Source organism: Myodes glareolus, chromosome 7, assembly GCF_982192425.1.
Source record: "Myodes glareolus chromosome 7, mMyoGla1.1, whole genome shotgun sequence".
Classification (NCBI taxonomy): domain Eukaryota; kingdom Metazoa; phylum Chordata; class Mammalia; order Rodentia; family Cricetidae; genus Myodes; species Myodes glareolus.
The window spans coordinates 28,511,817-28,526,583 of NC_142032.1; the positions used below are offsets into that span (position 1 = coordinate 28,511,817).

The 14,767-nt window shown below is 40.8% G+C and overlaps 1 protein-coding gene across 1 annotated transcript in view; it reads right to left on the reverse strand.

Annotated features, from left to right (window-relative positions):
- The window catches only part of LOC125403378 (lipase member K), a 45,693-nt gene extending 31,353 nt beyond the window's left edge, over window positions 1-14,340 (reverse strand). The window contains exons 1-2 of the mRNA XM_087908679.1: window positions 14,218-14,340; window positions 13,487-13,657 (exon numbers count right to left, since the gene is read on the reverse strand). Of these exons, the coding sequence (XP_087764805.1) occupies window positions 13,487-13,657; window positions 14,218-14,340 (294 nt within the window). The remainder of the gene's footprint in view (window positions 1-13,486; window positions 13,658-14,217) is intronic.
- Window positions 14,341-14,767: the final 427 nt, after the last annotated feature.

The window sequence follows — 14,767 nt, forward strand, 5'->3', positions numbered from 1 at the left end:
AGAGATACTTGAATCATTCATTTTTATGCATCTCCCAGAAGATATTAGCAGAAAGCACATAACCATAATGTGTTAAGTTAATTTTCAGCAGATTAAACTCCACTATCATTTTCCTAACCGCATATAATAGTTTAAATAAATTAGCCAAGAATTTACTATAATTTGACAGGTACCACGGTGACTAATCTAGAGAGAGAGAGAGAGAGAGAGAGAGAGAGAGAGAGAGAGATCAATAGTCATCAAAGATCATAAAATATTAATTGTTAAATTAAAGATAAAAGCAGTGGCTCCACCCTGCTAGCTTCCCGCCAGCCATCCCAGCTTCCATCCAGAGGGCCTTCCGAGTGGTGAGTTGATTCGGGCCACGGCAGCGGCCCCGGCAAGGGGGAGCTAGGACTTTCCCCGACCCCATAGACTCCCAGGTCAGCCTGCCCTGCTGGCTCCACCCTGCTAGCTTCCCGCCAGCCATCCCTGCTTCCATCCAGAGGGCCTTCCGAGTGGTGAGTTGATTCGGGCCACGGCAGCGCCCCGGCGAGGGGGAGCTAGGACTTTCCCCGACCCCATAGACACCCAGGTCAGCCTGCCCTGCTGGCTCCACCCTGCTAGCTTCCCGCCAGCCATCCCAGCTTCCATCCAGAGGGCCTTCCCGAGTGGTGAGTTGATTCGGGCCACGGCAGGGGCCCCGGCGAGGGGAAGCTAGGACTTTCCCCGACCCCATAGACTCCCAGGTCAGCCTGCCCTGCTGGCTCCACCCTGCTAGCTTCCCGCCAGGCATCCCAGCTTCCATCCAGAGGGCCTTCCGAGTGGTGAGTTGATTCGGGCCACGACAGGGGCCCCGGCGAGGGGGAGCTAGGACTTTCCCCGACCCCATAGACTCCCAGGTCAGCCTGCCCTGCTGGCTCCACCCTGCTAGCTTCCCGCCAGCCATCCCAGCTTCCATCCAGAGGGCCTTCCGAGTGGTGAGTTGATTCGGGCCACGGCAGGGGCCCCTGCGAGGGGGAGCTAGGACTTTCCCCGACCCCATAGACTCCCAGGTCAGCCTGCCCTGCTGGCTCCACCCTGCTAGCTTCCCGCCAGCCATCCCAGCTTCCATCCAGAGGACCTTCCGAGTGGTGAGTTGATTCGGGCCACGGCAGGGGCCCCGGCGAGGAGGAGCTAGGACTTTCCCCGACCCCATAGACTCCCAGGTCAGCCTGCAGTGCTGTGTCCACACTGCTAGGCTCTCCCGCCTGCCATCCCAGCTTCCATCCAGGTACAAATTTCTATATTTCTCCCCTCCCACTGAGGCCATAAAATTTCCCCAGTTCAGCTGCCTTGCACACTGGGCCTGCTCTGTAGGGACATCCCGGAAAGAGGGAGTGCCTGTGCTTCAATACCCTGCCTGGGGAAAGGTAGGCATTCTATCAGTGAACTCCCTGCCCAACAAGGGAACCTGACCCGATACCAGAAGCTCCAATAGAGAGCATTGGATCGAAGAGATGGGCAGACGCCAAGGCAAGACCTCCTCCAACAATCTGAAAAACAACATGAAAATATCAGATCCCAACGACCCTACAACAGAAGGATTTGAACACTCTAACCCAGATGAAGTGGAAAAAAGTGCCATTATGAAAGCAATAGAGTCCCTTAAACAGGATATGAATAACTCCCTTAAGGAACTGGTCGAGAAGTATAACAAAAAGTTTGAAGAAATGAGTATAGAAATGGATGAGAAATATAACAAAAAGTTTGAAGAAATAAGTAAATCCGTGAGTGATACCCTGAGAAACCAAGAAAAAACAATCAAACAAGTAAAGGAAACAGTCCAAGAATTGAAAACTGAAATGGAGGCAATGAAGAAAACACAAAACGAGAACCGGCTGGATATGGAAAACCTAGGTAAACGAGCGGAGACTACAGAATCAAGCATAACCAATAGAATACAAGAGATAGAAGAACGAATCTCAGATTCTGAAGATACCATAGAGAAAATAAATGCTCTGGTCAGAGAAAACGGCAAATCCAACAAATTCTCTTCACAAAACATTCAGGAAATCTGGGACACAATAAAAAAACCAAATCTAAGAATAATAGGGATTGAAGAAGGAGAAGAACTGCAGATCAAAGGACCAGAAAATATATTCAACAAAATTATAGAAGAAAACTTTCCCAACCTAAAGAACGATATTCCTATGAAGGTTCAAGAAGCATACAGAACACCGAATAGATTGGATCAGAAAAAAACATCCCCGCGTCATATAATAATCAAAACACAAAACATAAATATTAAAGAAAAAATTTTAAGAGCTGCAAAGGAAAAAGGTCAAGTAACTTATAAAGGTAAACCTATCAGGCTTACACCGGATTTCTCTATGGAAACCATGAAAGCCAGAAGATCCTGGATAGAGGTACTGCAGAAACTAAGAGACCATGGATGCAAACCCAGACTAATATACCCTGCCAAGCTACTGTTCACTATCAACGGAGAAAACAAAATATTCCAGGATAAAAACAAATTTAAGCAATACGTAGCTACTAATCCAGCCTTACAGAGAATATTAGAAGGAAAATCACTACCGAAGGAATCCAACATTCCCAAAACGGCCTACAATAACTCGAACATCTAGCGACCATTCACAAGCACAAATTAAAGAAGAAAAACACATATACTCTACTACCTAACAAAAAAAAAAAATGACCGGAGTCAACAACCACTGGTCATTAATATCACTTAATATCAATGGACTCAATTCACCTATAAAGAGGCACAGACTTAGAGATTGGATACGAAAACAGGATCCAACATTCTGCTGTTTACAAGAAACACACCTCAACCACAAAGACAGACACCTACTCAGAGTAAAGGGTTGGGAAAAGGTTTTCCAAGCAAATGGGCCTAAGAAACAAGCAGGCGTGGCCATTCTAATATCTAACAAAATCGACTTCAAACTAAAATCAATCAGAAGAAATGGAGATGGACATTTCATACTCATAACTGGAACAATTCATCAGGAGGAAGTCTCAATCCTGAATATCTATGCTCCTAATATAAAGGCACCCACATATGTAAAAGAAACTCTTCTAGAACTCAAGGCGGTCATCAAACCACACACACTAATAGTAGGAGACTTCAACACTCCTCTCTCACCAATGGACAGGTCAATCAGACAGAAACCAAACAGAGAATTGAGAGACCTATTGGAGGTATTGAATCAAATGGACTTAACAGACATCTATAGAACACTCCACCCAAATAGGAAAGAATATACCTTTTTCTCTGCAGCTCATGGAACCTTCTCGAAAATTGACCACATACTCGGTAACAAAGTAAACTTCCACAGATACAAAAAAATATTAGTAACTACCTGTGTCTTGTCAGATCACCATGGACTAAAATTAGAATTCAACAACAATGCTCCCCCCAGGAAGCCAACAAACTCATGGAAACTGAATAGTCAACTACTAAATCACCCCTGGGTCAAGGAAGAAATAAAGAAAGAAATTAAACTCTTCCTTGAATTTAATGAAAACAAAGACACAACATACTCAAACCTATGGGACACTATGAAAGCAGTGCTAAGAGGAAAGTTCATAGCACTAAGTGCCCAATTAAAGAAAGCGGAGAAAGCACACATTGGAGAATTAACAGCACAATTGAAAGATCTAGAAAAAAAGAAGCTGATTCACCCAGGAGGTCTAGAAGACTGGAAATAATCAAACTGAGGGCTGAAATCAACAAAATAGAAACAGAGAAAACAATCCAAAGAATCAATGAATCAAAAAGCTGGTTCTTGGAGAAAATCAACAAGATTGACAAACCCCTAGCCAAGTTAATCAAACGGCAGAGAGAGAACATGCAAATTAATAAGATCAGAAATGAAAAGGGGGACATAACCACAGACACAGAGGAAATTCAGAGAATCATTAGATCTTACTATGAAAGTTTATATGCCACAAAGTTGGAAAATGTAAAAGAAATGGACATTTTTTTAGATAAGTACCATATACCAAAGTTGAACCAAGAACAGGTGAACAACCTAAATAGACCTGTTAGTCGCGAAGAATTAGAAGCTGTTATCAAAAATCTCCCTACCAAAAAAAGCCCAGGACCAGATGGTTTCAATGCAGAATTCTACCAGAACTTCCAGGAAGAGCTAATACCTATACTCCTTAACGTATTCCACAGTATAGAAACAGAAGAGTCATTGCCTAACTCCTTTTATGAAGCTACAGTTACCCTAATACCAAAACCACACAAAGACACAACCAAGAAAGAGAATTACAGGCCAATCTCACTCATGAACATCGACGCGAAAATTCTCAATAAAATACTGGCAAACCGAATCCAAGAGCACATTAGAAAAATTATCCATTATGATCAAGTCAGCTTCATTCCAGAGATGCAGGGCTGGTTCAACATATGCAAATCTATCAATGTAATCCATCATATAAATAAACTGAAAGAAAAAAACCATATGATCATCTCACTAGATGCTGAAAAAGCATTTGACAAAATTCAACACCCATTTATGATAAAGGTGTTGGAGAGACTGGGGATACAAGGATCATACCTAAATATAATAAAAGCAATATACAGCAAGCCGACAGCTAACATCAAACTGAATGGAGAGAAACTCAAAGCCTTTCCACTAAAATCAGGAACGCGACAAGGCTGTCCACTCTCTCCATACCTCTTCAATATAGTGCTTGAAGTTCTAGCAATAGCAATAAGACAACATAAGGAGATCAAGGGGATTCGAATTGGAAAGGATGAAGTTAAACTTTCGTTATTTGCTGACGATATGATAGTTTACATAAGTGACCCCAAAAACTCTACCAAAGAACTCCTACAGCTGATAAACACCTTTAGTAACGTGGCAGGATACAAGATCAACTCCAAAAAATCAGTGGCCCTCCTATACACAAAGGATAAAGAAGCAGAGAGGGAAATCAGAGAAGCATCACCTTTCATGATAGCCACAAATAGCATAAAATATCTTGGGGTTACTCTAACCAAGGAAGTGAAAGACCTATTTGACAAGAACTTTAAGTCTTTGAAGAAAGAAATTGAGGAGGATACCAGAAAATGGAAAGACCTCCCCTGCTCTTGGATTGGGAGAATCAACATAGTAAAAATGGCAATTCTACCAAAAGCAATCTATAGATTCAATGCAATCCCCATCAAAATCCCATCAAACTTCTTCACAGACCTTGAGAGAACAATAATCAAGTTTATATGGCAAAACAAAAAACCCAGGATAGCCAAAACAATCTTATATAATAAAAGAACTTCTGGAGGCATTACCATCCCTGACTTCAAACTCTATTATAGAGCTACAGTATTGAAAACAGCTTGGTATTGGCATAAGAACAGAGAAGTCGACCTATGGAATCGAATAGAAGACCCAGATATTAACCCACAAACTTATGAACACCTAATTTTCGACAAGGGAGCTAAAGGTATACAATGGAAGAAGGACAGCATCTTTAACAAATTTTGCTGGCATAACTGGATGTCAACCTGTAAAAAAATGAAAGTAGATCCATATCTATCACCATGCACAAAAATCAAGTCCAAATGGATTAAAGACATCAACATTAATCCGTCCACTTTGAACCTGATAGAAGAGAAAGTGGGAAGTAGTCTACAAGATTTAGGCACAGGAGGCCTCTTCCTAAGCAGGACCCCAGCAGCACAGACAATAAGAGAAACAATGAATAAATGGGATCTACTGAAACTGGGAAGCTTCTGTAAAGCAAAGGACACTGTCAGTAGGACAAAAAGACTGCCTTCTGACTGGGAGAAGATCTTCACCAACCCCTCATCAGACAAAGGTCTGATCTCCAAAATATACAAAGAACTCAAGAAACTAGGCACTAAAACTCTAATTAACCCAATTAAAAAATGGGGTACTGAACTTAACAGAGAATTCACAACAGATGAATTTCGAATGGCCAGAAGACACTTAAGGTCATGCTCAACCTCCTTAGCGATCAGGGAAATGCAAATCAAAACCACTTTGAGATACCATCTTACACCTGTCAGAATAGCTAAAGTCAAAAACACCAATGATATCCTATGCTGGAGAGGATGTGGGGTGAGGGGAACACTCATCCATTGTTGGTGGGAATGCAAACTCGTGCAGCCACTGTGGAAATCAGTGTGGCGGTTTCTCAGGAAACTGGGAGTCAACCTCCCTCAGGACCCAGCAATTCCACTCTTGGGAATATACCCTAAAGATTCCCGATCATACTACAAAAGCATTTGTTCTACTATGTTCATAGCAGCACTATTTGTAATAGCCAGAACCTGGAAACAGCCTAGGTGCCCCTCAATAGAAGAATGGTTAAAAAAGGTGTGGAACATATACACATTAGAGTTTTACTCAGCGGTAAAAAACAATGACATCTTGAATTTTGCATGCAAATGGATGGAAATAGAAAACGCTTTACTGAGTGAGGTAAGCCAGACCCAAAAAGAGGAACACGGTATGTATTCACTCATAAGTGGATTCTAACCATAATTAAAGGTCTTTGAGCCTATTATTCGTGATCCTAGAGAAGCTAAATAAGAAGATGAACCTGATGAAGATTATTTAGCTATCCACCAGGAGGTAGGAAATAGACAAGAGTCCCAGGTAACCTCGGGTGCATGGGGGGGAGGGAGGGTCGATGGAAGGGGAGAAGGTTAGAGAGAAAGGAGTAGGGGAAGAAAGGGGAAAGCTCGGTGGCCTGGGATGGGGGGGGGGAGGGAGGAAGGATGAACAAGGGATCAGGGAAGATTATATTTCAACTAAGGGACCCATTTTAGGGTTTACAGGAGACTTGAGTATATATGGGATCCCAGGTCCAAGGAGAGATCCCCCAGATTGCTCTCTGGACAGAGGAGTGGGTGCCTGAATCGGCCGTGGCCCATGTCCATACTGATGTATATTTTGCTTATCACCATAGATCCTGCATCTGACGAAGGATGGCGATACAGTCGGAAACCCACATTGCAGCACGGGACTGAGCCCCCCGAGGTCCAAATGAGGAGCAGAAGGAGGAAGAACATGAAAAACGAAGTCAGTACTGCGAGGGATGCCATCACCCACTGATACAAGGGAACGGATCTGATGAGAGTTTACCAAGGCCAGTTGGACTGGGACTGAAAGAGGACGTGATCTAACCAGATTCTCCGAATTTGGCCGGATTCTCTGACTGTGGCTGACCCGAAGTCTTTCTGAAAAGCCATTGACTATGACACTGGGACCTGTTTCCTCTACATATAATGGATTTTGGGGATCCAGTCTGTTTGGACACTCACCTTCCTGGACCTGGAGGGAGGGGGAAGGAACTGGAACTTCCCACAGGGCAGGAAACCCTGACCGCCCTGGGGGACGAAGAGGGAGGAGGAGGGGGAGTAGGGGGAGTGGGAGGGTGTTGGGAGGGGGGGTGGAAATGGAAACTTTTATAATTTAATAAAATTTACTAAAAAAAAAAAAAAAGATAAAAGCAAAGACCAATGACCTTCTTTAAATAAGCAACATAGTTTAAACACAAAAGAAAATTGGTTGAAAGTAAAAAACAAAAATTTCACCACATAAACAGTAACCTTAAGGAGTTGGTGTATTTACATCAAACAAAGCAGGTGTCTAGACAGAGTGTTTTAGAAATCTATCGCAAAGTTATTCCACAAGGAAGACAAAGTCAGTTCACCAACAGGCCAGAGAAACATACATCTCTGTTATTATATCTAATAATAGATATTCAGAAGACGCGAAGTCTGACTCAGCTCAAGGCATCTACTTCTTGGTGTCTCACCTTTTTCCTACCTTGAATCAAAGCACAGAAACCAAAGTCCTTCTTGCCTAAGGCAGACAACAGTAATGAGAAGTCCTCTTTGAAACAGGGCAGAAAGGCAAGAAAGACCACTTTGTCCATATCCCTCCTTTGTTGCTGACTATCTCAGACAAGTCCTCTTGTACATCTGAAAGGAAGGAATGTTGTGGAGAGGCCAAGAGGAATGTTGCAAAGGTTTTGCTGGGATTCCCCTCCTCAGTCTGTTACCATTACATCATGCCCTGTATCCAAACACCCTTCTGCACAGATGTCCATTTACCATCAAATTTGAACACATTGAATAGAGAAATTTCCTTTGGTTCTGAGAACTTCATACTTCTATTGTAAAATTTTTAAATACTTATTTGTACATTCCATTATGCATGTGTGGATGTCAGAGGATAGTCTGTGGCAACTGTTCTTTCTTTGCACTATGTGGGGTGCAGGGACTGAGCTGACGTGGCCTGACTTGGCTTAAAGACCCTCTACCTGTTGAATCAACTCTCTGACCTTTGCAGTGTTAATTTCTGTCCCACAAAAATGTTTTTTAGTAAGTCCATATGCCTTTCTTTCAACCTGTCCTTTATTGTAAGGTTCAACACCCACGTTTCCAGTCTCTAAAGTTTCTTGGGTCCAATTTAAAGAGGCTGAGACACATGACTGCTTTGGAGTCTTGGATGAGGTCCTGAGGCAAATGGCAAAGGCTAGCAGAAAAAAGGGAGTTTCACTTGTTTTAGTTTTTTCAGGCCAAAGTCTTGTCTTTGCCTGTAGTGTGTCATCAGTAAATGCAAGTAACTTTCCTTCCTTTTCAAATTCACACATGGAGAAAAAAATTATTGTGTACTAGTTTTTGACTTGAGATCACCTTGATGATATCTTTGGTTCACAAACTCAAGTATTTTGGTGTTCTGACTCATTCATTCCCAGAGACAGTCATTATTTTCATTTTTTTGGTTTTCTGATATTTGTCCCCAAAAGGAGACCTTGTAGTAAGAATATAGACATAGGGCTTTGATGCTTGCCTAACTCTCTCTGCCTCACACTGTTGTGTGAGAGAAGAAAATTACTACAAATTACAAAAACATTTGAGAAGTTCTAAGACATAAGGTAATCCTCAAAATAGATCTTGGGAAAAGACAAGATTTCTGTATGATAATAATAATAATAATAATAATAATAATTTTTCAATGACAGTTACTCTGCAAATCAATTTCCACTTCTTTAACAGAAAACTAGAAAAGAGATCTACTTGATTAGTGACCAGGCAGATCATGGAAATGAATCTTTCTGTCCTCCTTCCCTCTTTTCTGTGTTTCTAGATAGCCCAGACTTGCCTCAAACTCACCACCACACCCAGCATACCTTCACTCAATTCCTCAGTAATGACACAACTTCAGGAGGAGTTCCAGGAAGTAAATGGCACTGTTTGAGCCTAGCTTTGCACCACTTACATACATTCTGAAAACGTAAAAGACTGATGAAGAATTTTGTTTCATTGAGAAAGATGACAGGTCTGAATCTTTTATTAAATTTGACCCTATTAAATAAAGAGATTTTCCCAGAAGACAATATGGGGTATCAAATTATCATCTACTGTCTCATAGAAAATAAAGTGCAGCCATTTAACTTTGAACTGCTAAGATACACAATGTACCATGATATGTATCTTTAGTAGGTATTTGAAATTATGATAAAAAAGTTTCATGTCATCCTAAAAACTAGACAAATACTATGGTTTTGAAAAATTTGCTTCAGCTTAAAAAAATATAGAAACAGTTCCCAAGAAGCTGTTGCAAATATTAAATGTCATTATTTTAAATGTCAAAGACAAATTAATAAGATTGTCAAAAAGACTGATATAATCACTTTAAAATCACTTTAAAATTATGATAAAATTACAATTGGTTATGGGATATAATGGTCTTCCTCTTACACCAACTTAATTATTGGTTGCATATTTTTAATTACTTTGTTAGTTTGAGTTACTTTAAAAATAAAACGTGGTTTTAAATAACTAGATGTCAATGTAAAAACATAAGTTCACTTAAATGACTTCTGAATCTCTCTCTCTCTCTCTCTCTCTGTCTGTGTGTGTGTGTGTGTGTGTGTGTGTGTGTGTGTTGTTCTGGCCCTGACCCAGATTGAGGGACAAGTACTCTAGTATCTGAGCTATGTCCTCAGCCCAAAACTCCATTTCTTTTAAGTTAGAGTCTGTGAGGTCTTACGACTTACACCTTGCAATATTCACTTCAATATTTTCCAAGAGTATTTGTTTATTTTTTTTGCAGTAGCACAAATGTTTGGGTTTTCCAGACGATGTTTGCCTGTTCCTTAGGATGTTTGAGGGGTATCAGTCTATTTTTCTAGTTCATTCTTACCTCCAAAGCTTTGCATGTGGATCTGCAATTGCAAGGCTCAGAGGCATATGACACGGTTCAGTGTCACATATAGTATCACAAACTGTTTTCACACTCCTCATCCAGTAAAATGCTTGCAAAGAAACAGGAAAGATAGCGAAAGAAACTCCTTCAAAAATGACAGGAGAATAGTCAGAATTTTCCTAAACGATGGGAGAGTTGACTTTTGCCCATTAGTGGGCCCCACAATACCCTGTAGATTATTCTGGTAGTATTCATGCTCAAGACCATAGGAATAGGCAGTAAGCAATTTATCAAAGCACAAGGTTTTTTTTTATTAAGTTTTTAAAAGACAATTTTTCCAATACCATTTCCTACATGTACCACCCTGAAGAAAGAGCCATTAAAATACCTACTGCTACCTTTTACTATTTAGAGACTTTGTGTGCCTCCTCTAACTGTGATTCTAAGAGAAAGTAGTAGATGACATTGTTTCAAAGGAAAGATCATCCAAAATATTCCTAGAAAATAGCAATAAAATCCTATTCTGAAATGGTTCTATTATTTACTCCCTCTTTCCCTGTCTCTCTATTTCTCACCATCTGGCTTTTCCTTTTATAAATTAATGGTTTCTACTAGCACACACAACAGTGGGTAACATTATTTTTTTTCATAGTAATCTTCTATCTCTTGTTTAACCCAATAGACTCAAACATAGCATTCCTCACCCACACTTAAACTTATGCTCCTCCAAGACTTCCCATTTCTCATTGACATACCATGACCCGGACCCTTCAAACAGATGAACACCTATTACCAGATCTCAACTCTTCTGGAGTCAGTCTTCCAGTCCTGAGAGAGTTTCGGATTGATTCCAGTTCCTTCCTGAGTTACCTATCAGTGAAACGTGCTCTGCTCTAAACAATCCAGATGATGTTGCAATCGGAAGTTTCCCAAGGGGAGGCAGATTAATTATGGTTTCATGTGTGACGGATACTGCTGGGGCAGTCTTGCTGGGCGAGTTATTAGTCAGTGATGAAGAAGAGAGTGCTGAGAGAAGAGAAATGCCTGCTCCTGCCAAGGCAGACCTCAAGTGCTGGGCCCTAGGAAGAGGTGGGCAGTGAGGCAGGTGGCTTCTTGGCAGAATTTGCATTATCCATTCAGAAATTATTATTTTCACCCAAGAAAGGCTGCCATGCATCTAGCCACATCAGCTACCCCATCACTTTCCCGGTCCTCCTGTAGCTCTGTTTGCAATACTTCTAACACTTTTACACTCCCAGCTGTTCTGTTTTTTAGCAGTGTCAAGAAATGCAGAAAACATGCTGCCCATTTTTTTTCTCTCCTGGAGAGATGGTGTATGATTAAAGATCTCCAGTTTGCTCAAAGAAAAAACTAAGAATTTTGTTCTAGTCGCCAGTAAGTCTCTTTCTTGTCAGTATGCCATTTCTGCGCCTGTACTAGGTGGAGGCTATGTGGTATAGAACCCATTGGGAATTTTTGGACTGTGTAGATTTCTATTTTCAGCAGAGGTATTGTATTATTAAAAGTTACAAATATACAGGTCTGAATTGGTTGTATTAATACAGCTAGACTACTTAAGTTATTAAAAAACAACAATTTTACATGCTTGAAACTTATTTGCAAAGGAAGAGTCTTCCTGAATAAATCTGTAAATTCTTATCATGGTTAAGACATGTCTATACATACTGAGACCATTTCAGAAACTTGTAAACAATTTATACCTGTGGGACTGGAGAGGAGGTACAGGGGTTCAGAGTGGGTAGTGCTCTTGCAGAGGACCAGGGTTTGGTCGCCAACACTCATACCAGGAAGATGCCAACCACATGTACCTCTGGCTCCAGGAGATTGACATTGTCTTCTGACCTCCATAAGCACCCATACTCAACTCCACTTATATATACGATTGAAATGAAATAATTCTTCAAAAATAAAACTTGGATTTTAGTCTGACATCTAGGATATCCTCTGGGTTGTAATAATTAATAGTTATATTGGATCCTACTTGATTATAACTTTTCACTGAAATTGCTTTTGATTTAGTTGCATAATAGATTTAATTGCTCAATAAGATTTACTTTTAGGTTTAGTTGGCTTACAAAGGTCATCTAGTTCTGCATTCTTGGTGTACAGTTCTGCTCACACGGTGATATGTCCTAGCATCATGTTTTGAAACTCTGCTAAAGAAATATCTGGAAAGAGTTCCTTATGTTGATAACTCTGCCTTTCCCTTCCTCACAGCCACTGGAAGTGACTGCGTTTGTTAGTAGTTAATATCTGATTCATCCTAGGAAACGCAGACATTCTTAGGTAAAAGAAGTGAAATAGTAAGGAAAGTATTCTACAGGTGACTTTGGCCTCTGTTACACTTAAGCATTGTGGTTAGCAGCACCTCTAGACTGGTGGAGCTATTCTTCTGTATAAGGGCTCTTTGCTGTTTGGTTGATTTTCGTGAAATATGAACACCTCCCTGTAATGTATGCAGCACATACTGCAGGGAGCCTTGTGACTTAGTTTTGGGTCATCAGATGAGTTCTTGTTTAACGGGTCTCCACTTGGCAAAGCCCATAGAGATAGCGTTCTCACTCAGCGAGAACCAGCGTACATAGCGCAGAATACAGCTGGGACCTCGTGGCCTGCATACTCTCATCTCCCCGCCTTAATGTTGATGATTCTCTTGGCAGTTCTAGTGTCGCTTTGTCAGTCACACACGGGACAGATGTGATAATTTCCAGGAAACCCTGTTTTTTTTTTTCTGAAATATTTTCCCCTAGAATTCTTCGGGAACTGAGGCTTCTCAGGGTTCTTATCTGGAAATAACAGCTGTCTCTCCAGACCCTGGAAACTGTTCTGATTCAGTTTTGGCAGGACTGAAGGCAATCAAAGTTAAGGGGAAGTTGAAGAAGTGTATCCTAACTCTTTGCAGGCAGCTTATGCTATTTCCATAAATATGCTTTGTTAAGTTTTGAACTATATTATTCTTGGGAATGTGTACCTACATTTATCACCTTTTAACTTTGTGTAGACAGGATGCACCTGGCTTAATATTTAGTCAAGCTAGCAAAATGCTGAAGATTGTTTTTGGTTTAAAAGTGGTTTGATGTAAAGGTTGGGAAAAAATCTATTTAACTCTTTTTCTTTCTTTTATTTCTTCTTTTTTTGTTCTGGAGGCTAATGCTGGAGGGTGGGGAGAAATGCTTGTTTTTATGAATAGAAATGGCTTGAGCTATTCCAACAGGCCACTTGTGTGAAACTCATCTGGTAGTTGGATATGTTTTTGGGATGATGCTCCTTCCTTGTCTCTGGACCTGGACCCAGGCTACAGTGGGAGTGTGGCAATACACACTTTTTATGTCATTTGACATCACATGGCCAGCTTTTCTTCCTCCACAATATGCTTTCAAACAGGACTGGCCCTGCTGTTTGGAGCTCACTGCAAAATCCAAGGGATCGCCTTGCTGAGGATTATTAAAATCTTCCTAATGGAAACAGGACAGTTTCTTAAAGTGTAAAGGTTTTCTGAATATAGCACTGTGGCTAACTTCATATTTTATATGTCCATAGCGTTAGCCCCACTTCTGAGAACACAGCGTTTCAGTTTGCCCACATGGCTTATTATTTAGTCATTTCTCCTAGCATTCTACACACTGACCCTTTCACTCTTTTGTCCTTTGGTCATTTCATTCCCCACATTTCCTCACCATGAGTAACAACACTAAGGAATTCTGTGAGAATTTCTCCACAATATACATCTGGAAACAAGATGGTTTCACCATAGATCATGTAGTTACTAAACTCAACTCTCTTCTGCCATGTAGTTCTAGAATACACAGCGTGTGTCCATCAACATGCGAGAGAACCCATTTTCCCATGTACTCAGTTCACTATTGTGATGTGCAAAGAGCTCTCACCATTTTGCCTTTTCTCTAATCCTTGCATTTATGGTTAAATTCATCGTACACAAAGTCACCTCTGTTTACATGTTTCCTTTTTATGTTAAATGTAATTTGGGGATTCATAGTTATTTTGCTTCTCTTACCTTCCACAGCATCCTGGAGGGGTAGGTGTTTTCATCAAGGTTTCTACGGTCAATCAGACATTTGTGTAGAGCAAGGGAAAGAGTGGAAAAATCTCTACTTTGTTCATGTTGCTGATACAACATGGTCATTGTATTTATTTAGCTATTTGTGCCCTGGGTGTTGGGATACATATTGCTTAGAGTGGCTCAGACCTAGGTTGCCAGGTTGCATACACGCACACAATGTGCCTATAGTTATGAATCAGGAATTGGATGCTATTTTCTAAAGGTCAAATGGTTTATATTTAATGACGTGTCTTGGCTTGGTTAATTGGCTTGTCATGCCCTCCCATGCAGTACATATTTCTGAGTTTACTGATAGAGAGCTCTGTGTTGAACACCTCTTGAAAATGCATGTGTACAGATGCATCTGCTGTCTTGAACGTGTTGTACTGAAGATTATGGTTAAGAAGGAAATAAGTTTCATAATAAAGAAAGCATTAAAACTTATTTCCTAAGCTAATAAATGTGGCAATTCATCTAGGCATAGATATTTTTCTACAAGAGAGCA